Raw genomic sequence first — 25,681 nt, forward strand, 5'->3', positions numbered from 1 at the left:
CAGTTGGTCAACGAATTTATTGCCAGGATTTTATGGCCCCTCCCGCCCGACAGGATATTACGGCCCTGCCGAACTGAAAGGAGATTTAACTGGCTCGCGGCATCTGTTGAGGGGACACACGCCATGGCGGGGCCAGAAAATCCCGGCCTACGTGTGCATTGTGAGGCCAGGCCTCTGGTCAAGGTTTGATGGAGTTTGGAAGTTTAGTTGTACAGAGTGTTGGCTGTCATGCGTTTTTTTTTAAAATCCGCTGGGTCCATTTGAGACTCATTGGGCAGAACTTTCTGCCTGTCAGGCGGGCCAGTCGGGAGCAGGCAGCCAGTTAAGGCCTGTCCAGTGTGACACTCACCCGGTAGCGCTCAGCACTACCTGTGCGGGTGGGGGGGGGAGGAGGGAGAGTCAGGGCCTGCACTCTGTCCCAGATGCGCACAAAAGAATACAGAAATCTCCCTGAGGCACAGAACTGCCTTAGGGAGATAAAATTCAAATTGAAAGTTAGAAAAAAAAGAAAGATAAAATTATTCAGACATGCCCCCTCATGTGACACTGGGACATGTTTATGAATTGTCATAAAATTTTATATTTAACTAATAAAACCTTCATGAAACCTCATCCTACCTTTGGATGAGGTTTCATGCAAAACGTGAAGGCCGCTTGAGTTCTTCGTCTGCCTGCCAACCTTAAGGTTGGACGGGCAACCCCGTCAATTAGTTTAATTGCTGCATTAATGGCCTTAACAGAACTTTGACAGTGCGGCCACGCAGCCGACTCCAGTGCTCCCCCGCCGAACGAAAGATCGGAATGAATGACAAACAGTGACGTTGGGATGCATACCCGACATCACCGTGCGACATTTTACACGTCAGCATGTGGTGCCCATCCCCGTACGCCGAAGAGAAAATTCTGCCATTGGTTACTTTGACCAATTTTATTCGGTGCCTTTTATTTCTTCGCGGACTGAGCAATGTAGTCAGGTCGTGTCTATTTTCTGGTATACTATCATGGACACAATATTTTAATAGGATCATGGATTGTTATATGCTCATTACAAACATGTATATGCTACTTGTTATTTTGATAAACAATGTGAAATTGTCTAAGGAAATGGATCCCTCTTAACAGCAAAATTTTGAAAAAATCATATTTTCATATATATTGATAGATAATTGTTGACAACATTCAGTTTTACAGAAGGAAAACACTGCAAATGCTGGAATCTGAAATTAAAAACAGAAATGCTGGCAATACTCAGCTGGTCAGGCAACATCCGCAGAGAAAGAGAGTAAACATTTCAAATCAATTGTCTTTCAGAAGAACTGGCAGATGTTAGAGGTGAACAGCCTTGAAGCAAGTGCAGAGCCAGGAAACAATGGGCAGCAGGAAAAAAAGGGGAGGAGTGTATGATTGGATGGAGGGAAAGAGTGATTAAATGAGAAAAGTGCAAATGGCACATTGTAAAAGGAGGTAATAATGAGGCAAGTATAGAACCAAAAGTTAGGCCCAGATGAGGTGTAAATGATCATAGCAGAAAAGCAGAGGGGGAAGGAAGCATGGAAATTGTCGCAGAGTATGGTGAAAATAAGGCTGGTACACACCATGCAATTAGCACCAAGCTACCAGCAGTGTACTGATGCATTATAATGTCAGTCCCCTCCTTGCACATGAAATTAATCGTGATCAGCAGAAACTAAGCCATCACATCATTATTTGAATACAGCACCAAACGTGGAGGAATTTGGTCGTAGATGCAATATTAACTAGGAAATAAAAGTGAAAGGTCAAAATTCTGTATTTTGTTAGTGAACATAGCTTTGAATAAGAAATCCTTTGCTCACCTGATTCCCCATCTCCCACAGATTGGTGAATAATGAAGATTTCACTGGGATAAAGATTATACTGATTATCCATTGAGGAAGAAAGAGAAAAATGTATTAATGAATATTCTTTTATATATCGATCTCACTGATACAAAATATATTGAATGTAAACCTTCTGCTCAGTACCATGTAGCCAGTGCTTTTACATTAGCCCCTGTGCAGTGATGCTCTGTGTTTTAGGGAAACCCAAGTGCTTTCACAACCTTTCCTTACATAATGTGTATAAAAAATCTTTTGCATAATTGTCCAGCTGACAAAAACGGAAAATGAAGCAAATACGAGAAAAGCCAAATGCATGTCGTGTTCCTCTGCCCTCAACATTTGACCATTTTGCTCCTTTTGCCAATCCTGATGCTATTATATCCTTTTCCTACAAAAATATTTTCAACCGCTGCCACTGTCGTTTCCCCCCCCCCGCCAATCTATTTAATACCCAATTCTCCCCAATTCTTTTGTTTTTCAGATTTTTTTATTAGGTTACTATTCTTGAGCTGACAAGTTTTGAAAAGCAACAAAATGCAAGAAAAGCCATATATGCAAGGCTGTCCCTGAACAGCTGGTCAATATATACAACAACAACAGCAGCAAACAAAAACAGAAAATGCTGAAAAAACTCAGCAGGTCTAACAGCATCTGTGGAGAGAAAGACAAAGTAAACGTTTTGAGTCCGTAGTCATACACAATGTAGTCATATGGACTCGAAATGTTTATTCTGTCTTTCTCTCCACAGACGCTGTCAGACCTGCTGAGTTTTTCCAACATTTTCTGATTTTATTTCAGATTTCCAGCATCCGCAGTATTTTGCTTTTATCTTTGTGGTAAATATATATCTTTCTCTTGCTGCTCCCAACGACATAGTTGCCTGGTCCCTTGACTAAGCCAAAAATACTTCAGGATAATTGAGCTTCGACTGCATCTTATTTTTGCATAATGAGAAGCAACAAATAATGCTTTTTTAAAATTTTTCAATTCCATTTAGAATGTATTTCTTGAGAATCCTCATTCTGTAGACATTGAATCAGAAGACTTTGCTAGTTTACCTCCAGAGGTAAGACATGAAATCCTGACGGACCTCAAAGAGTTCACCAAGCGTCGAAGAAGCCTATTACAGACCATGCCTCAGGTATCTTCATTCTTTTATATTGGCAAAAATGTGTTATAGTTAAGATTTATACAGAGATTAGTTTGTGAATCTATGCTTTGTCTCATCTTAAAACATGAAAATTTTATGAGCAAGTCAAAAGGGACTCAGTAGAGTGCCTGCCTCTGTGTTAACACAATGTTATTGCAATTATACAGCTCTTCCTTGAGGCGTTTCCCTGCCTGGTTGATGATCTGTAACTACAAAGCTGAAAAAAGAAATCTTTTTATTAAGAGGTTCTATCTCACTGACATGTCTTCAGGTCAATTTACATCCAACAACCTGCTCTGATAATTCTGCTCACATTTTGACAGCTGTGACAAATTCCACCATAACAGCTGAGACAATCCACGGCATTCTAAAACAATCAGCAGCATTCTAAATAAAGAACCCACAACATTCTAAAAAAACTGTCAATTTACCTTATCTCCCAGTGTTAACAGATCCTTTAAAAAATTCCAGTATTTGGATCCTGTTCTGCATCCTCACCAAAAATTAATCATTTCTTCCTAGGGCCATGCCCTATATGCATACCAAGTTTCGTTGAAATCCATCCATTAATTTTTTTAATATATTGTTTACAAATACAAACTAACAAACAGGGGTGGAAACAATGGGCCAAATCTTCCAGTCTCCATGGGAATTGCTCTGGAAGTTTCAATTTCCAATGGGCGATTTCCTTGCTGCCTGGAACCCTCTGCGAAAGTCTTTGACTCTGAGCTAAGGCCGGAGATTTTGGACAGATCCATGGTACTTACCTGAAGAGTTATCCAGGAAATGTCAGATTAAAATTTAGGGCAGGATTTTGCCCTTGGTGGGGGTGCTAGGTAGGGGTGGGCAAGGGCAGTCGGGAAGCCGACCCCCGCCCGCGATCAGCTCCACACCACGATTTCACGCGGGCGGGCCAATTAAGGCCCACCCTGCATGGACTGCGAGCAGCAGCACTAAGCGCTGCCTATGCAGGTGGGTGGGGAGGAGGGAGAGATGGACCTAGCGCACAGTTCGCGCATGCACACGAAAGAGTGCTTCAATCTCCCTGAGCCACGGAGCTGCCTCAGGGAGATTGAAGTGCTTTTTAAAAAAATTAATAAAGACAGTAAAAATTTAATAAAACGTGTCCCCTCATGTGACTCTGTTTAATTCCAAAATAAAGTTTTCGTTTAATGTTTATTTGCTTTAGGAAACCTTATCCTGCTTGTGGATGAGGTTTCCTTAAAAATGTAAAGGCCGCTTGGCCTTTTCGCCTGCCCTCCAACCGTTAGGTTGGATGGGCAGCGTAAATTTCAAGTTAATGAGGTTGTTAATGTCCTTAATTGGCCTTTTAATTATGGGAGGGTGTGCAGCCGACTCTGGCGCGCGCCCGTTGAGCAAAACACCGCGAGATTGTGCAATGACATCGGGACGCACGCCCGACGTCATCGCGCATCATTTCATGCTCAGTCACGTGCCCATATGCCCAGCGTAATATTCTGGCCTTGGTCTAACATCTGAGTAACTACACAACTGATTTTCCCTGAGTCACCCTCCCCATTGCCCCTGACTACCTTCCCCCGATCCCCCTCCCTGATTACCACCCCTGACCACACAACTACCCCTCCCAACCAGGTTACCCCATCCGAATACACCCTCCCAACCCCTCAACTACCCCTGACACAACCCGACTAATCCTCCCGACCTGTCTACCCCTCCTGACCTGACTACCAACCTATTGTTCAACAACCGCTCCCATCTCACCCCCTACCCATCTCCCCTGCTCACCCACCTCTCCCACATACCCTCCTCGCCCCTACCCACTACCAACCACCTCAACCACTCATTTACCCTACCACCCATCCATTCTACGCATTCACTCATTCATCCGTTCACCCGTCCACTCATCCATTCACGAACATTCAAACGCTGGACGTCTAAACTTGCCGAGCGGCAGCCAGTGCCATAAAAAGGGACGTGCTCTATCTTTTCCTGACTCGACTCCGCTTTGACAGATTTCCCAGATGGAAGCTGCGCACTGCCTTTCCAGAAAAGCCATGCTGACAAGGTCCTGAAAGAAATGCAGAGTAGCGAAGAATCGGATGATGATTTCAGTTCCTCAGAAGACCTGGGCCAATACCTTCAGTGGCGGAGTTAATTATCATTAAATGATCCAGTTATAATTTTCAAAATAATCCAGTATTTTTTGGCCATTAATTTACAGTGGTTAGGTTGTATTAATTCACCTGTTAATGTAAATGTCATGAGGCACCAATAGCATCCTGGCTGGCAGTTAAGGGAGAGATCCACAAGACTCCACAACAGAGGAGTGGAGCTTTGCTAGCAGTGAATATAGGTTGAAAAATCAGGGTATAATGTTATTGATTTGTCTCAAACCTCCGCTTGCCACTAATGAGGTTCGATGCTGAAGGCGTTCAATAAGGTACTGCACATAAGGCTACTTACTAAGATGAGCCCATGGTGTTGAGGGTAGTATATTATCCTGGATAGAGGATTGGCTAACTAATAGAAGGCAGAGAGTTGGGATAAGGTGGGCATTTTCAGGATGGTAACCTATAACTAGTGGAGTGCCACAGGGATCAGTGCTGGGGCCTCAATAATTGACAATATATATTAATGACTTGGATGAGGGAAGTGAATGTCCTATCGCCAAGTTTGTGGATGAAACAAAAATAGGTAGGAAGGCAAGTGGTGAGGATGACACAGAGTCTATAGAGGGATATAGACAGGTTAAGTGAGTGGGCAAAAACTTGGCAGATGGAATATAATGTGGGAAAATGTGAAGATATGCACTTTGTCACGTAGAATAGAGGAGCTGAATATTATTTAAATGGAGAAAGCTGCAGCACAGAGGGACTTGGGGGTCCTTGTGCATGAATTCCAAAAAGCTAGTATACAAGTTCAGCAGGTAATAGGGAAAGCAAATGGAATGTTGGCCTTTATTTCAAATGGAATGGCGTATAAAAATAGGGAAGTCTTGCTAAAACTATACAAGGCACTAGTTAGACCACACCTAGAATACTGTGAACAGTTTTGATCCCCTTACCTAAGGAAAGGTATGCTGGCATTGGAGGCAGTCCAGAGAAAGTTCACTAGGTCAATCCTGGGTATGAAGGGATTTTCTTATGAGGAGAGGTTGAGTAGGTTGGGCTGTACTCATTGGAGTTTAGAAGTATGAGAGGAGACCTTATTGAAATATGTAAGATTCTTAGTGGGCTTGACAGGGTAGATGCTGAGAGATTGTTTCCCTTTGTGGGAGATTCTAGGACCAGAGGATATAATCTCAGAGTAAGGGGTCGCCCATTTAAAGAAGAGATGTGGAGGAATTTCTTCTCTGAGGGTAGTTAATCTGTGGAATTCTTTACTGCAGAGGGCTGTAAAAGCTGGGTCGTTAAGTATATTCAAGGCTGAGATATACAGATTTTTAATCAGTAAGGGAATCAAGGGTTATGGGGAAAACGCAGGAAAGTGAGTTGAGGGTTATCAGATTAGCCATGATCTCATTGAATGGCGGAGCAGACTCGATGGGCCGAATGGCCTACTTCTGCTCCTGTGCCTTATGGCATAATTTTGTAAAACTTTGTGTCAGGACTGTTGAAAAATGTTCATCCTATCGCCCTATTGACCTGATAAATTGAAGTTGGTGCTATTGATAGAAACATGCACCTAGGACTGAATGCAAAGCCTGAACGTTTACAGCACCAGAAACTTTTGTACTCGCTAAGCTAATCACACTTTTAGCATGTTACTTCTCACACCAAGAGGCTGAGATATCATGTTACACTACAAGAATAGTGCTACAAAAACCTACTTTCATTGTAATACTAAAACATTACAATATATACTTTAAAAAAAACCTGACGAGACAGACTTTTAGTATTTTTACTCTTTCTGTCTTCCTGCCATATTAGCATACACTGATATTTATGTTTCATTCTTTACACAACAATTTGCATTCATGTAGTGACTTTAACATAGTAAAACGTCCCAAAGTGCTGTACAGAAGCGTTACCAAACAAAAAGTGACCCCCAAACCATATAACAATATTAGGACAGTTGGCTGAGAGCTTGGTCAAAGAGGTAGGATATAAAAGACCATCTTAAAAGAGGAGAGAAAGGTGAAAAGGCCCCAGAGCTTGGGGCCTAGGCAGCTAACAGCATGGCTGCCAGTGATTTAAAATGTACAAGAGGTGAGAATTGGGGGAGCGCAGACATCTAAGGGTTGTGGGGCTGGAGGAAATTGCAGGAATAGGGAGTAAGAATAAGACCATGGACAGCTTTGAAAGCGAGGATAAGAATTTTGAAATTGAGGGTTTGCTGGACTGGCAGGCCACATAGGTCAGCAAGCACAGTGAACAGGACTTGGTGCGAGTTAGGATATGGATGAGCTCAAGTTTAAGCATTGTAGAAATTGGGATGCCATTGGAATAGTCAACTCTAGAGGTGACAAAGACATGGGTGAGGTATCAGTTGCAGATAAACTGAAGCAGAGTTGGAGTCGGGCAGTGTTACAGAGATGGAAGTAGACACTCTTGGGGATCGTGCAAATGTATAGTGAGAAGCTCATTTTGGGATCATTTACAACACGGTTGTGAATGGTCTGATTCAGCCTCGGCCAGTTGCCAGCGGGAAGGATGGAGTTAGTAACTGGGGAACGAAGTTTGTGGCAGGGGCTGAAAACAATGGTCTCACTCTTCCTGATATTTAGTTGGAGTTTATGGGCAGAATTTTGCCCTCATCGGGCAGGCGGGCCCAGGAGCGGTTACGTAGCCAACTGCCGCCCGCGATCGGGCCCCAGCATTGATTTCATGCTGACTGGCCGCTCAGCGCTGCCAGGGTGGGGGCAGGAGGTGCAGGAGCGCCGAAGTATGCGCACACATGGGAGTGTGTGCATTAAAAGCTCCCTGAGGCACAGAGCTGCCTCAGGGAGCTGAAGAATTTTGAAATAAAAAATAAAGAATTTGAAAATGTTAATAACATATCCCCTCATGTGATTCTGTCACATGAGCAGGGACATGCTAGAAGTTAGTTTGAAAACTTTTAATTTTTTTAAATCACTGATTGAAACCTCATCCCGCCCGTGGATGAAGTTTTGCAAAATACCCAAAGGCCGCTTGGCCTTTTCGCCTACCCGTCAGCCGTAAGGTTGGACGGGCAGTGAAAAATTTCATTTAATTAGAGCTTTAATGGCCTTAATATGCCTGTTAATTGTCGGCGGGCGTGCTGCCGACTCCCGCACGCACCTGCCAGCTGAAATATCATGCGCGATGATGCCGGGACGCTCGCCCAACATCATCGTGTGTCATTTTACGGTCATTCGGGTCGGGCGCGCCTCCGCCCAACAAACTCAATATTCTGCCCTATGTGTACCATTTCCTATCAGTTATCTACGTATTTTATAATCAAAACTTGTATTTTATGTTGTTATGCAGCTTTTGCATTATGGCTGCCATATCTTTATGCAAGAAGTAGTGTTCTACTACTCCGACAGGAGACAGACAATACATAGGGGAATGGGCGGGCGGAAAGAGAAGATATTGTGGTAAAATAGTGCTTTTCTTAAAATTAATGAAAAATCACGTGAATTATATGTGTTAACTCAGCTGTTGACTTTAAGGGGAAATAATTCTTTAAACCAAGATTTTTTTATGTCTAAGCAGAAATTTGTTTTAGTAAGCCTTGTTACTATTCTTTTCAAAGGAGTCAACCGATTTTTCCCAGTATCAGCTGACTGGTCTCCTTAAACGCAACAGACTTAATCAACATATTGAAGGCGTTCAGAAAGAGATGAATAGACAATACTGCGGGCAAATTCAGTTGGAGTGCAATAATGAGGGGGGATTCATAAAGGACATGGAAAGTAGACGACTCGTATCAGAAGATGCTTCACACTATATTCTGATAAAAGGTGATTATAATTGTTCAAGCAAGTAAATACCATGTATCAATAATAGACGTTTTAATTAAAATATTGTATTTACATTGCAGCTCCACATATGGGATAGAATTTTCCGCTTGGCACGTGGGCACATGCCCAATGTCATCACACACTTGCACGATATTTCAGTCAGTGGGTGAGCGTGAGAGTCGGCAGCGCACCGCCAACAATTAAGAGGCCCATTAAGGCCATTAAAGTAGCAACTGACGATTTTCTGCTGCCCGTCCAATGTTATGGTTGGCGGGCAGGTGAATCGGTCAGGTGACCTTCACATTTTTGAGGAAACCTCAACCAAATGAAAGGGCTTTTCCAACAGATACCTGTTTACTTATCCTAATTTTTGTTCATTAGGGATCTAGTTTTATTGGTATATCGTGTTGGTGGGGGGAGTTGTTAGTACTTTCTAATTGCAACATGAGAGAAAATCAAAGTTTTCAAATTCATAAACTCCTTTCCATTGAGTATTATCTGTTATTACAAATGAAAATATTGCACATTGATTAAGAAAATGCTGTTTTCACTGTCAAACAACAAATAAAACCTGATAATTGCAATGAGTAGCAGAAAATGAAAACCAAGATGTTTTTGGGTGGTTTACCAGTTTGCTTCATATTTTATCTCTAACAACCTGAGACTATGACAGAGCTAAAGATCTGATTGAGGTTCATTGAAGCTCCATAAATCCAATAAATATCCTTCATGGTAATTACAAACATTATACAAACAAAGTGCATGGATGATTAACTGAACTTGTATTAAAACGTACTTATTCTTCACATTTCAACAAGTCTGTACGCTAGAAGAATTGAAATTGAATACTATAATCCATGTATACTTCTTTAACTTCCAGGAATCCAGTCAAAAAACAGTGAAGATAAGGAGACAAATCAGCAAAATATTGCACCAGAGAAAATTGCTAATCCGACAACTGCAGAGCTGGTCTCAAACACTGTTTGGGAGCCCTTCAAAGATTCAAGCTCACCATCTCCTCTCACGGCAAGCACATCCACAGCTCAGAATGATAGTGCTGCTTCTCCTGCTTCCCCACGGACTATACTTGCTATACAAGCAGCCATGTTAGAAAGTAGCTCAGATGAGGAAATGGAATTTGGACAAGATAACAACTTGTTTCCTCTTGAGTATGGTAGCACTTTGCATTCAGCAAATGTTGGTGCCAAAAATTTAAATTTGTCACCAAGAACTCATCATGCCATCCAGCAGGCTTTAAAAGATAATGAACTGACAGACAATGTGAAAAAAGATAGCAAGAATGAATATGATAGTACTAGAAAACAAAGAGTCAGGACCTGCAGTTCAGATGATGAACATGAAGATGGAAAAGTATTTGACAGTGAAAATCAGTTTCTGAAAATATCTTTCAACCCACAGACTGCCCAACAGGAAGAAATAATATCTGAGACTGTTCAAAGTTGCAAAATGCAAGCAATATCTCCTGTAGGAGATCAAATTCCTGATACTTTGAAGGAGCATGAAGGTCATGCCAAAATACATTCAGAAGATGATGGAGGCATAATCCTTAACAGCAGGAAATGTGTCCAGCCACCTGAAATAGCCAACTTAGCAGAAAATAGCAATACAAACACTAAAGCAATTACAAACATGGATCATCCTTCATCTTCTGGTGTTGCTATGGGCATCCAGCATGTTGGTAGTGTAAAACTGACCACGCACACACAGACAAAAGGAGAGTTGGATCTCAAGAGTTCCATTTCTTCTGTGAAAGGAAAGCAAGATTCAGTAGAAGAAACTGATCATCAAGAAATGTGCACTAAGAATGATGGTGGAAGTGATTCTGAGGGTAACCTTTTTCTAAATCTGAGAAGTCTAAATGAGAAAACAAAGGCTATTGCGTAGGACAGGAAGGCTTAAAAGAGTAAGAAAGATGTGCTATACCAATAAGAAATTATTGTAAATTCTCAGCATTTTTATTGAAATTTTACTTTCAATTTGCTGTTCCATAGAGCTCAGCTGCCCACCCTTTCTGAGTTTGAGATTTTTGTGGATTGAATATCACAGTGACATAGGGACATTGGAACAGGAGGAGGCCATTTTGCTCATTGAGCCTGTTCCACTATTCAATGAGATCATGGCTGATCTGCAACTGAACTCCTTATCCCCACCTTTTGCTAACAAAAGCCGATCACACTCCATTATAAAATGAGCAATTGATCTAACATCAGTTGCCATTTGCTGAAGAGAGTTCCAAACTTCTACCACCCATTTGCATGAAGAAATGTTTGCAAATTTCAATCCTGACAGGTCTGACTCTAATTTTTTAACTATGCCCCATTTCAAGAATCCCCAACTAGCAGAAAATGTTTCTTTCAATCTTGCTCTATTACTTGCCCTTGATATCTTGAAAACTTTGATTAAATCGCACAATAACCTTTTAATTCCTGGGAATACAGCCCTAATTTGTTTAATATCTCTTGGTACCTTAACCCTTGGGCCTGAATTTTTCAGTCGGCGGGCAGGGTTGGTTGCGGAGCCGATCGCTACTCGCGATCAGCACCGTGCCGCCATTTTACATGGGCCGGCCAATTAAGGCCCACCCAGCGTAAGACACAAGCCATAGCGCTCAACGCTACCTGTGTGGGCAGGGGGAGGAGTGAGAGTCGGGGCCAGCATTCTTTTGGCATAAGTACGAAAGAGCGCTTCAGTCTCCCTGAGGCATGGAGCTGCCTCAGGGAGATTGAAGCGCTTTTGAAATAAATAAATAAATGGTTTGAAAATTTAATTAAAAATGCCCTCTCATGTGACTGTGTCACATGAGATGGGACATGTTTTTATATTTCAGAAATTTTTTTTATTTAAGTGGTAAAAGCTTTAGGAAACCTCATCCCGCTCGTAGATCAGATTTCCTAAAAAATGTGAAGGTCGCTTGGCCTTTTCGCCTGCCCACCTTAAGGTTGGGCAGCGTAAACAATTACATTAACCAATTCGTTAATGGCCTTAATAGGCCTATCAGTTATCGGCGGGCGTGCAGCCTCCAGTGCATGCCCTCCAAACAAGACATCCGACGTCACCGCGTGTCATTTTATGCGCCAGCGTGTTGGGCCCGCCCCTGCAAGCCAACTGAAAAATTCAGGCCTTGGAGTCCAAATATTCTAGCAAAGGTGTAGAGCCAGAAACTGCTCACAATACCTCCAGGTGTGGTCTAATTAGGGCTTTGTATACTTGAAGCATGACTTTTACTCCCTTGTACTCCATTCCTCCAGATATAAAGGCCAGTATTCTGTTAGCATTTTTGATTATTTTCTGTATCCTTTCATGACATTTTAATGGTCTATGTACCTGGACTGCCAAATTTCTTTGGATCTACATTGTTTCTGGCTTTTCACCATTAACAAATGTCCACAAATACCCTGTTCTATTCTTTTTAGATGATCTCACATTTGCCAACATTAAAATTTATTTGCCACAGTTTTGCCCATTCACTTAATTAATATCTCTTTGTGAATTTATATTTCCATCCACAATGCTTACAATACTGGATTTTCATAGGGTCGGGGTCTTAATGAAGCTAGAGACGAGTCTGCAACCCAATTAATGACCTGGGGTGGGGAAATGGAGGTTGTGGGGGGATGCCAAGGGAGTGAGCCATGTTCTGGCCAGAATCAGCAGCCATTACCATGGTTGCTGTTTGTGTGTTGTCTCAAGAAAGGAGAGGATTTTCATCTTTAAATTGGTTAGGGCAAATGGAGAGCTGGCACCCGAGACAGGTATAGAAAGGTTGGTTATTAAAATTGCATTGCTGCTCAAGTTTTTTGTCCAATCTTGCACTTTTATCAAGTAAAACTATTTAAGCACTGTCGGCCCTGTTCCCATCAAGTTGGAGCTGGTCAGCTTCGCAGAGCGCCCAACAGCTGCCTGCCCCCATGAAAATCTCGGGAAGTCAAGACGGCAAGCACATAACAATCTCTCTAATGACCTCAACACAACACACTCAACTAATGAGGCAGACGACTTCACTGTCCCACCCACCCCTCGCTCCCCACATCCCCAACCAAGGGAAAGTCAGCAGAGTCGGGAATGGAGGCAAAAGACCGAAACATAAGCTGCCGTGCCATTTCTTTTGCTATCCTGCTTCTATTCCGTCCCAATTCGGGATGAGAAAATCCGGCTCTCTATCTTTTCTTACTCAGCCAGTTTCCGAACCAAATCAATAACTTGCTTTCAATTTCATGGGTATCAACTTTAGCTTTTTGCTTCTTATGAGAGAATTTATAAAATGCCTTCTGGAAATCCATATAAATAACAACCCTGACCCTGGCGCCAGGTAGGCAATCAACCCACGTGATCCTGCTGATAAATTATCACATCTGTGCTGCAAATTGTTAAATTCCCTACGACTACAACAATAGTTTCCACCTCGTCTTTCCTCATCTCTCCTCTCATCTCCATCTCCTCCTCTCACTTCCACCACAGTGTCCCCAACTCACACACTAGCTGAATGACTGTTGAGCTGGAGAGGTTTGAGACGGAGACATCTACTGCAGATGTGTTCACTCAGCACAGTCTTGCTGTCTATAAATTCCCACGTACTGCAGTCCAGACAGACAACTTGCTCTTCCATGTCTTAGTCATAATTATTTGTATTATTTTAATCAAATTTTTTATTTGCAGGTGTTTTTCTTTTTCTACACTAACTTGCACTAAGCCGTAGACAAAAATTTTAAATACTGTCTCAAGCTTCCAAGAGAAGTAAAGGCAAAATATTGCAGATGCTGGAGATCGGAAATAAAAACAGGAAGCACTGGGAAAAACTCAGCGGGTCTGGCAGCATCTGTGGAGAGAGATACAGAGTTAACATTTCGAGTCCAATATGACTCTTCTTTGGAACTCAAAAAGAAGAACATGAAGAGTAATATTGGACTCGAAATGTTAACACTGTTTCTCTCTCCACAGATGCTGCTAGACCTGCTGAGTTTTTCCAGCACTTTTTGTTTATATTCCATTATAAGCATCCTGAAGTACATCTTCTGCCCTCTGCACCTCATTTCCACTTGCAACAATTTTCCGACTTTAGCATCCTTAATGCTGACTATTTTCATGGCAACCCTGTGCTGTCACTTAGTTTAGTACATTGGATATTTATAGTAGGTAAGGTAAATATTGTTACCAACCTGCCAAGTGCACTGTTACTTCCAGCTTCTGCTACTCCACAGGTGCATAAGTTGTATTGTAACAAATAATAAGGTACACTGAATTCTACTTCCAAATCAGCTTGAATACAGTAGCCAGGATTTTCCATTCGTCGGGCAGGCTCGGGCGGAGCAGATGGGGGCGGTTGTGGAGCCGACCACTGCCCACAACCGGCTCCGCACCACGATTTCAGGCAGGTGGGCCAATTAAGGTCCGCCCTGCGTGGATCACAAGTGGTGGCGGTACCTGTGTGGGCAGGGGGAGGAGGGAGATTCGGATCCAGCGCTCTTTCTTACATGTGCGCGAAAGAGCGCTTCAATCTCAGCTGCCTCAGGGAGATTGAAGCACTTTTTAAAAAAAAATAAGGACATGAAAAATTTAATGAAACATGCCCCCTCATGTGACTGTGTCACGTGAAATGGGACATGTTTATATTTTGAAAATAACAGTTTTATTTAATTAGTATTACCTTTACAAAACCTCATCCCGCTCGTGGTTGTGGTTTCCTAAAAACGTAAAGGCCACTTGGCCTTTTTGCCTGCCCGCCAACCGTAAGCTTGGACGGGCAGCATAAAATGCAACTTAATTACCTAGTTAATGGCCTTAATAGGCCCTTCAATTATCGGTGGACGCACAGCCAACTCCGGCATGCGCCCACTGACCGAAATATCGCGCGGTGTGTCCCAACATCATCGTGCGTCATTTTACATTCCGGCGTGTCAGGCGCACGCCCGCACACCGAATGTAAAATTCTGCCCAGTATGTGAAATTCATTGGACTCGGTTAATATGTTTTTTTTTCCAATTTCCCTGTCACAATTTCTAAATATTTTTGTTTTAACGTTCAGATAGCTTCATTGAAGTTGTTATCGACACTAGTAAAGTGGACCCGCACAATGAGCTCTTTCCTGCTGATATTTTCACACCCTTAACGTCTGCAACTGAATCCACACCAATGCCTAGTGGTAATGTGGAAGTGACTTCAGAAGTTATACAGAGAGTTACTGACAAACAAACTGAAGCTTTTATCCATGATCGTATGGAAGAAACTGTCCAACAGAGGATGAAAGTGGAGGTGGACCAGCACAAACAGACAAGTGTGGGAGAAGCCACAACAAATGACTGGAGTGATCTAGATCTGGTAAAGCTGAACTAACCTTCATATTTTTGTTTTTATTTTGTTCAAAAACTTACTGGAATCAATAAACTGAGGTCCTTTAGGTGGACATAAAAGATCCTTTGGCACTGTTGAAGGAACAGCAAGGGAGTTGTCTTGGCCAACATTTATTCCTCAACCAACATCACTAAAATAGTTTTAAGTTTAATTGGTCACTTAATTCATTACTATTTGTGCAAATTGCTTTGTGCTAGTTAGCTGTCGCTTTTCCCTATACAACAACAGTGATCATACTTCAAAGTAATTAATTCACTTTAAAGCACCTTGGGATGCTCAATGGCTGGGAAAGGCACTATACCAATGCAAGTTCACTTGCACACACTTTTTCCCATTTGCAGATATCTTTTGATGGGCATTAAGGATCCATGGTGCGACTTGCTACAGGGAGCTTGTAGCTTGAGTATGACACTGTGGTGCCAACTGTCTTCTTGGTGTCTTGGTTGAAGATAGGTAATACAGGGAGGCTATAAGAGGCAAATTTGGGCTAAAGTGTATGCATTTACCCCGCCCCTCAAAATAATATGTATGAAAAACATTCATTGTGTATAGTTGAGAGAAGATTAGTGTACTGTTTGTAGAAACTGTTTCTGGAAGTGTTTCTTCAAATAGGCCCAAAATTCAAATTTTTCAGTTGAGTTACTTATTGCATTGTTTATCGAACAACATTGTGTGTTTTCTGCAGGTATATTTTAAAAAATAAAATAAAATATTGAAGCAACATGTTATAATCTGCCATTCCTAAATCAGCCATTATTTCTTAATTATTGTTTTAATATGTTTCGCATGTATTCCAGGATGAAATAGAGGATCTAGCGAACAACTTGTTTGTAGAGCAGTCTGGCCTTCAATCTCGGAAGCAACAGCAGGAACGTATTACTGCAACTGTCACAGGACAGATGTACTTGGACAGTCAGGTAAAACAATAAGTTTGTGCACTAGTGATGAATCTAATACATAAACTGAATAACAGATGTTGCTTTCATAATGTTACTCAATTAGCTCAAAGAGACTGTTTTCTTTCTTAGACTAGTAGAGCTAACTAAAATCCAATTGTACGTTGTGTTGCTTCTCTGCTGTTTATTTGAATTCTCTGCCTTTCTCCATCTCCTAAATGCAATGGCCTGGATTTTGCTGTGATCATCGTTCACCTTCCTTCCAGTTACCCACTGTCTTTTAGAGGGATTGTCAGCTCGGATTTCCACTCTTCTGGTATCTGCATGAATCCACAGGGATGTATGGTGCCTGTGAGCAAGGAAGTTGTTCATCAGATTGAAGAATCCTCACTGAGACATACAGACGGCAAATCAAGAAATAAAAATCAGGAAATATAAATTACATTTAAATCATTGTACAGGAAGCAAAATAAACATTGAGGCATATGCATGGGATTAAGAAGAACTATTAAATAGAAAAACAGAATTTTAAATATTTTAATCTTTTTTTAAAAGAATGCAACATTACTTTTCTTCAGGAGTAAGAACATAAGAACATAGGAGCAGGAGTAGGCCATTCAGCCCTTAGAGCCTGCTCCGCCATTCAATTAGATCATGAATGATCTGGTTGTGGTCTCAACTCCATTTTGCAGTCTGCCCCCCATAATCCTTGACTCCCATGTCTATCAAAAATCTGTATAAACCTGCCTTGAATACATTCAATGACCCAGCCTCCACTGCTTTCTGGGGGAAAAAATCCCACACACTAATGACCCTTTGAGAGAGAGAGAATTTCTCCTCATCTCTGTCTTAAACGGTAGACCTCTTATTCTTAAACTGTCCTGATTTTAGTCTCTCCCAAAGGTGTCTCCTCCTGGTGTCTACCTGATCAGATCCCCTCAGGATCTTATATGTTTCAACAAGATCACCTCTTACTCTTCTAAGCTCCAATGGGTATAGGATCAACCTATTTAACCTTTCTTCATAAGATAACTCCTCATCCCAGGAATGAGTTGAATGAGCTTTCTCTGAACTACTAATGCAATTATATATTTTTTCAAATAAGGAGACCAAAACTGTACACAGTACTCCAGATGTAGTCCCACCAATGCCCTGTACAGCTGCAGAAAAACTTCCCTACTTTTACATTCCATTCCCCTTGCAATAAATGACAAAATTCCATTTGCCTTCCTAATCACCTCACACTTATAAATTTAAGTTTTCAAAGCCAGTGAGGTTGGTCAGGAGTATATATCACTTATTTGCTGTTTAAAAACTGTTACTCCTGAGGCTACAAGCTGTAGCCTTTTTGTCTGTCTTTAGAGTGGGAAATTAGGCAATTAGGCCAAGGTCATGCCATAGCATTGAGTTCTCTGCAGATTCCGTTGGCAAAGGCTGCAACAGCGCAACCTGTGAAGGAGTACAGTTTCTCTTCCAGATTTCTGCATTTAATTGCACAAGTACAGAAGCCAGAATTGCTCTTAGTTTTATCCTGAAATGACAATGAGCAGTCACAGCCATGCCGTTATTAGTATAACAAAATACGGGCATTTAAGCATGTCCCTTGCTTCTATAACCAGGGCACCTGTGGTACTAACTGAATTTAATTCAAAATGAATGGACAGGATTTTATGTTTTGGATTGGGTACAGCAGCATTAGCATTAAAAGAAGGTTCTGTTCACGCAACATGGCGGGAGCAGTCACCCGGCATTGATTTTGCTTAAGTTGACCAATTAGTGGGATATAGTGATTTTAAAATGACAGTCAACATTGATCATTTTTTAAGCATTCTTTCATTGTGGGCTTCTGGTTTTTGGAGAATGAAATGATGATACCACTGAAAATCACTGCACCAAGAAGCTTAGAAATTTCAATTGCTAGTAACAGACCTATGTTTTTCAATGATATGAAGTTAAGTGCAAACTCTGCCTAAAGCAGTGTAGATTTTTATGATGGGTGTTTTCAACCTTTTCAGACTGAGAAGAAAGATTAATTATTACTTTTTCAGTTGTAGAGTTTGAATTAATTAATGCTTACTGCTAATTTGGTTGTATCCTGCTTATAGGAGTTGCTACGACTTTTTGGTATTCCCTATATTGTTGCTCCCACGGAGGCAGAAGCACAATGTGCTTACCTGGATCTGACCGATCAAACCAGTGGAACTATCACTGATGACAGTGATATATGGCTGTTTGGAGCACGTCACGTGTACAAGAATTTCTTTAATCAAGACAAGTATGTGGAGTATTACCAGTACATCCACATTCATAACCAACTGGGTAAGCAAGATATTTGTAAATTATTAAGTCTGAAATGAAGCCTTTGGTCTCCTCGTTTACTTTGATTACTTGAGGCGGTCTGAGAGAAATTTTCCTGATTTTTAAAAAATTTTATTTATCCATTTTTCTTCCAGATTTTGTGGCTCTGTCAGATGGTTGGGGAGGGGGGGAAGGAAGTATCAAGTCACGACATGAATATGGTGGAGTCTTGATGGGCCAGCTGATCTTTTCTTGACTCTCATTTTCATGGAGAGAATTTTCCCCATGTCAGGTGGGCCAATCGGGAGCGAGCGTGGGCGGGCACGGAGCCAATCACCACCTGCGATCGGCTCCGCGCCCCATTTTACGCAGGCGGGCCAAATAAGGCCCGCCTGGTGTTAAGCGCGGCTCCCGAGGACAGCGGGAGTGGGTGAGTGGCGGTGGGAGTGCAATGACCACCGGGTCCAATGGCGACAGGGTGGCCTGTTTAAATGAAGCGCTGGCAGCCTTGTAAAGGCTGACCACAATACCAGTAGAAGGGCTCACCAGAGTGCTGCTGGAGAGCAGGCCAGGCCAGAGGGTAGGGCAGTGGGGCAGTGTGCCCCTCGGTTTTCCAATGAGTGCCTAACTGCCCTCCTGGAGGAGGTGGCAGCATGGAGCGAGGTCCCCACACCAAGGGACGGGAGGCTGAGGCCCCCTCACCTGACCAAATGTGCCTGGGAGGAGCTGGCGTAGATAGCTTCCATGATGTGGTGTGGCACACGTGGGCCCAGTGCCGCAAGTGATTCAACGACCTCTTGCGCTCGGGAAGGGTGAGTACCATGTTGGCAGAGGTCACTTAATACAACAGGCAGCCTTACCTTCAAAGGCCACCAACCCCCGTTCCCCCTACCACCTACCCCCGCCCAACCGCCCCCACCACCCGTGCCCAACTCTGAGTGCAGTTACCGCATTGAATCATTCACGGCATGTATCCCTCGCTGGGTGAGCCAGCAGATATTGCCCATGCCTAGTTCACCCTGAGAGGGTTGTGCTGAGATGGGTTCTGCACCCGCAGCATGTGGTAGACTGACACCCAGAGTATTGTTGTGGGGGCAACCTCAATGATCTGCATCTAGGCACAGCGCTGGAACTGCAAAACATGTCAAAGTCAGGGTGCTAACATGCTGGGAGGGGAGCTTCCAGGTGGCGGGACACCAATCCATCTGCTCCCCTTGGCATTCCACGTATTTGTGCCTCCTTGCTTTGCAAGGTTAGACCATGTGGTGCCAAATGTGATGAAGGCAGCATGTGGGCAAGGGGGTGGGGGTCAGCCTTAGCTTCTTGGTGTGAGTGTGCGGCAGCTGCAGAGTGACGAAGCACTGGAGCCCTCCAATGTCCCACTCTGGTTGGGGTGGCAGGAATGTGATGGGATTCCAGGTACAGGGTGGATTAATCAATGCTTTTCTCTCCATTTCAGAAGAAGACTGCACACAATGCCACTGAGCGGATGCGGACTGGTGGAGGCCAGGCCTAGTTGGCCATCGTGACTAGATACGAGCAGGAGGTGATGGATCTGGGGAGGCGCCATGTGCTCAGGTCCACCGGTGGCAGTGATGCTGGGGTGCCACGGGGAGCCACGGAGAGGTATGATTGCCAAGCACAGAGGTCATGTGTGTCCCAGCAGCCATGGCACTGCTGAATGCTCAGTGATTGAAGCTTGCAACGTGAGTTGACCATTAATTATGGAAGGATGAGCGCATTCCGAACTGGGGGACAGGCATGCACATTGACATTGTCTCCACTTGAACTAATCAAATGTCCTTGTTCTTCCTTTTAGCATCATCGGAGCACCGCCGGGAGGTGGAGGCAGAAGGACCACCTCTCACACCTGAGGGCCCTGAACAATTGGACTCGCCAGCATCACATCATCTCTGCCAGGCAGGCACCAACGCAGATACTAGCACCTCGGTGGGAATTAGATCATCAGCCAGTGTCCCAGGGCACAGTGGTGAGGGCATTTCACACTCGCTTGAGGTGCGGGTGGATACAGAGAGTGCCCAGGGCGCTGGCAGTCGGAGGACTGCTAGGGACCAGGCACATGCTCAGTTGGTGGCTGACGATGTGCCTCGAGTCGTCCATGAGGCAGCAGACGCTGGAAGTGCAGCAGGATATGCGGGAGGATCTGACGGAGATACACGAGGCTATGCTGGAGGAGTCCACGTGGAGCATCACTGATGCAACGAGCCTCATAGCCGAGCGCCATGCTTCCTCCATGGAGAGAGTGGTGACTTTCATGGAGAGGCTGCTTCAGGAGAGCAATCAGGGCTTCTTGGGGTTGCGGTCGGACCTGCAAGCCCTCACAGCGGCATTGACCTCAGCTGGTCAGTGCCAGTGTGGGGGGTGGTTTGGACACCAAGTATCCCAGCTCGGTGCCCATCTGTCTACGGTAAGCAGGGAGGTCTGAAGCGAACTAACATTGTCGCAGCAGCTGCCTATTGTCTCTGCGGGCTCCTCTCAGGGCAATCCGGATGAGGGCAGCAGTGACCATGGCATCTGATGAGGCTGCGGCGACTGGGGAGGCGCCAGCTGTGGAGCTGGCCGTTCCCTCGCAGGCGGGGCGATCAAATGCTCCGCGGGCCAGAGGACGTCTGCCAAGGTCATTGAGGCCAACAGGACAGCACAGTGAGCAGGCTGTCTCAGATGCCAATGCCAGCGACGGGGGAGCACCTAGACATAGCACCCGTAAGCGTAAATTTAAGGCATCATAGGCACACCTCGGTTTCTCACTGGTGCTTTTATGTTGGCCCATGGTAGTTTATTGAAGACTTGGTGTGATGCCCAAAACCGTTTTTGTTTTTCTTTATGAATTTACTTTTGTTTACTGGATAAATGTTGACATGTTGCCATTCCTCAAGGTGATTCCTTACTTCTGCAGGTGGATGGGAACCCATGATGTTATGAGTGAGCTGTTTTACATTGAGCTTTATTGACAAGAGCCTTAGTTAATGTTATTATCCAGACTGATTTAGCACTCAGGTATCGAGTGTGGAGCCTGCAGCCCTGGCATGTGTTCAAGGTCCATCTGTGTTGGGCTAGCTGAAGGTTCTTTGGATTAAAGCCTCCCGGGTGTCCCTGCCTCCCTGGAGTATGCCCGGGTCAGCGTCTACCCCCTCAGCATTTCCCCGTGTGTGTTCATCCTCGGACTCACTGCTGGACTCATCATATGCAGCCGCAGCCACTGCGTCCACATCTTCCTCGTCCACTGTGTCCCCAACTTTTCCAGCGCCAGATTGTGGAGAGCGCAGCATGCAACCACTATCAGCGACACATGATCTGAAGGGCATTGTAGTGTGCCCCCTGAGCGGTCCAGGCATCGGAAGTGCATCTTGAGAAGACCAATGGTTCTCCCCACCACAGCCCTTGTGGAGGTGTGGCTCCTACTGTACCGCTCCTCGGCCTCTGTTCTTGGATGGCGGAGAGGCGTCATGAGCCACCTTTTGAGGAGATAGCCCTTGTCAACCAGCAGCCATCCATCCAGACAGGCTGGAGCACTGAAGAGCCCGGCACCTGGGAGTATCTCAGGATGTAAGTGTCATGGGAGCTGCCTGAGCACCTTGCACAGACTTGCAGAATCTGCATCCTGTGGTCACACACTATCTGCACGTTCATGGAGTGGAATCCCTTCCTGTTGACAAAGGCACTGGGCTCACCCGCTGCCATCTTGATGGCCACACGTATACAGTCGATTGCAACCTGGACACAGGGGGAACCCAGCAATCGCTGCGAAGCCTCTGCCTCGCTCTGTCTGACTGGCATCATCCCAGCAGTAGTGGATGAAAGTCAATGCACGCCTGAATAGAGCGTCTGTCACCTGCTTGACACAAGTGTGGACAGCTGATTGGGAGACTCTGCAGAGATCACCCACTGAACCCTGGAAAGAGTTGGAGGCATAGAAGTTGAGGGCAGCCGTAACCTTCAGAGCCACTGGCATGAGGTGCCCACCCACACAGTTTGCGGAGATCTCAGGGCCTATCATCTGACAGATGGAGGTGACTGTCTCCCTTGAGAGACGAAGCCTCCTTCGCGCTGGACCTCAGGCGTATTGAGGTAGCTGCTTCGCCGCCTGTATACCCTGGCAGCAGGATAGTGGCGTCTTCTAGCAGATAAAGGATTTCATGCAAAGGCATTAACCTATTGATTTTGACCAGTTAATGTCATGTTAAAATATTGAACAAAGGAATTTAGTAACTTAATGCCTTCAGATTAATGTTGCTCAGTGTGATTTCAACCCAGAGGTCAAATGTTAATTTACGATGCAAATAAAATGATTGCTTAAAAAGAACTCATTCTAACTTATCACTGCATACCCCTTATAAGAGATTTTGTAACTGAATGCTTTATTAATCTTCCTAGATATCTATTTTTTACAAGCACAAGCCCAAAAGCAACAAATGATGTAGCCATGTTTGGATTATAAACATATGGGCCAGAATTTTTTCACAAGCCGACGCATAAAATGACGCGTGTTGACGTCGGGCGAGTGTCCCGACATCACCATGCACCATCGTGATATTTAAGTGGGCGGGCGTGTGATGATCTCCGATGCACGCCCACCATTAATTAATGATTCACTTAGGGCCCTTGAGGCAGCAATTGTCGGGGATTTTTCGGGGCTGTGTGTTCTTCAGGACGTCACACGGGCACTATGGGCAGGCGGGTAGGAGACATTTGTATAAACCTCATCCACAGGCGGGATAAGAGGGGTGAGTGGCGTCGCGAGTGTTATTTGTCAGACATTTAATTGTTAAAGTTACTGATACTTGTCTGTGTGAGCAGGAATACTTCAAAACTCTTCACAGCTGCTTGGACAGGAGTAACAGCCTTCAGGTCAGGACTCTTGAATAAACATCATTTCTGGGGCCTTGCTAGTTTCAGGAAGCCTTCCCTTAGCCTGGGAATGGGAGCTGTGCTATCCACTGGAGGCACCAACTCTGAGGAGGAAGGGAGGGCCAGAAGCAGGAGGAGGCTAGGAGTCCACATTCAGCCTCCAGGGGTGTCGCCTTTGGGAGGAGAGGCGCAGGCACAAGGGGCACAGGGCCAACAGGGAGTGCAAGGTGGAAAGGGCCGCAGAAGACGCCACTATCCTGCTGCCAGGGTATGCAGGCAGCGAAGCAGCTTCCTTAATGTATCTGAGGTGAAGTGCCGAAGGAGGCTCTGTCTCTCAAGGGAGACAGTCACCTCCATCTGTTAGATGATAGGCCCTGAGATCAGCGCCAACTGTGTGGGTGGATACCCAATGCCAGTGGTGCTGAAGGTCATGGCTGCCCTCTACTCCTATGCCTCCAGCTCTTTCCAGGGGTCGGTGGGTGATTTTTGCCGAGTCTCCCGATCAGTTGTCCATATGTGTGTCAAGCAGGTGACAGACGCTCTGTTCAGGCGTGCGTTGACTTTCATCCACGGCCGCTGGGACAAGGCCAGCCAGACAGAGCGAGCCAGAGGCTTCGTGGTGATTGCTGGCTTCCCCCGCGTTCAGGGTGCAATCAACTGCACACATGTGGCCATCAAGACGCCTGCGGGTGAGCCCTGTGCCTTCGTCAACAGGAAGGGCTTCCACTCCAAGAACGTGCAGATAGTGTGTGATCACAAGAGGCAGATTCTGCAAGTCTGTGTAAGGTACCCAGGAAGCTCCCACGACACTTGACTCCTCAGACACTCCCAAGTGCTGAGGTTCTTCAGTGCTCCAGCTCGGCTGGATGGATGGCTGCTGGGTAACAAGGGCTATCCCCTCAAAAGGTCATGACATTTCTCCGCCATCCAATATCAGAAGCTGAGCAGCGGTACAATAGGAGCTGCGCCTCCACAAGGGCTGTGGTGGAGAGAACCAATGGTTTTCTCCAGATGCGCTTCCAATGCCTGGACCGTTCAGGGGGTGCACTCCAATACCCCCTAGATCATGTGTCGCTGATAGTGGTTGTATGTTGCACTCTCCACAATCTTGCGCTGGAAAGGGGCGATGAAGAAGATGTGGACACAGTTGCTCCGGATGCACACGATGAGTCCAGTAGTGAGTCCGAGGATAAGCAAGCACAGGAGAACGTTGAGGGTGTAGACACATACTCCAGGGAGGCAGGGACACCCGTGAGGCTTTAATCCAAAGAGCCTTCAGCTAGCCCACCACAAATGGACCTTCAACACATGTCAGGGCCACAGGCTCCACACTCAATACCTGAGTGCAAAATCACTAACTACAAAACATTAACTACAGGCCTTGTCAGTAAAGCTCAATGTCAAACAACTCATTCATAACCTCATGGGTTCCCGCCCACCTGCAGAAGTAAGGAGTCACCTTGAACCATGCTCACATATCAAAATTTAATGATTTTACAAAATGAAGTACAGAAAAAAATAATTACAAAGTTGTTACGCATCACACGAAGTGGTCATGAACTAATAACGGGGCAACATAAAACCACCAGTGTGAAACCCGTGGTGTGCCTAAGGTGCCTTATGTTTATGCTTACGGGTGCTACGTCTAGGTGCTTCCCGCTCGCTGGCACTGGCATCTGAGGCAGCCTGATCACTGTCCTGTCCTGTTGGCCTCGATGACCTTGGCGGACGTCCTCTGGCCCGTAGAGCCTTTGATGGCCCCGCCTGCGAGGGAGAGGCCAGTTCCACAGCTGGCATCTCCCCTGTCACCACAGCCTCATTGGATTCCACAGTCACTGGCAGAGGAGCTGCTGCCCTCATCCAGAGCGCCCTGAGAGGAGCCTGCAGAGACGACAGGCAGTTGCTATGCTGACATGAGGTCGCTTCAGACCTCCCTGCTCACCGTTGATGGATGGGCACCAGCAAGAGCAGAAGATTCCGGCCAGTATTTCAGCAGCCAATGAACACATTCATCATGCTAGGAGGTCCCGGATCATGAGCATTCATCAATGTTTTATCAGGTTTAGACCCTCCTTTTGGATTGTGAACACAAAACTAAAGAAAGACAGACATAAAAGGGTCAGAGATGAAGTTTGTGAACAAAAAGTTGCAAGGGCAACCTTTCACTAGGGGCAGAATTTTGCCCTTGGCGGGGGTGCTCAGCGGGGTGTGGGCGGTGGTGGTTGGGAAGCCGACCGCCGCCTGTGATTGGCACAGGCCGGCCAATTAAGGTCCGCCCACGTGGATCGCGAGTAGTGGCGCTCAGCACTGCCTGTGCGGGCAGGAAGAGGAG

The 25,681-nt window shown here is 44.9% G+C and overlaps 1 protein-coding gene across 2 annotated transcripts in view; it reads left to right on the plus strand.

Annotated features, from left to right (window-relative positions):
• The window catches only part of ercc5 (excision repair cross-complementation group 5), a 58,601-nt gene that overhangs the window by 23,014 nt on the left and 9,906 nt on the right, over window positions 1-25,681 (plus strand). For both annotated transcript variants that reach the window (XM_078545839.1, XM_078545838.1), the window contains exons 7-12: window positions 2,857-3,000; window positions 8,710-8,917; window positions 9,798-10,766; window positions 14,961-15,253; window positions 16,084-16,203; window positions 18,288-18,501. In XM_078545839.1, the coding sequence (XP_078401965.1) occupies window positions 2,857-3,000; window positions 8,710-8,917; window positions 9,798-10,766; window positions 14,961-15,253; window positions 16,084-16,203; window positions 18,288-18,501 (1,948 nt within the window). The remainder of the gene's footprint in view (window positions 1-2,856; window positions 3,001-8,709; window positions 8,918-9,797; window positions 10,767-14,960; window positions 15,254-16,083; window positions 16,204-18,287; window positions 18,502-25,681) is intronic.

Source organism: Cetorhinus maximus, chromosome 7, assembly GCF_964194155.1.
Source record: "Cetorhinus maximus chromosome 7, sCetMax3.hap1.1, whole genome shotgun sequence".
NCBI lineage: Eukaryota > Metazoa > Chordata > Chondrichthyes > Lamniformes > Cetorhinidae > Cetorhinus > Cetorhinus maximus.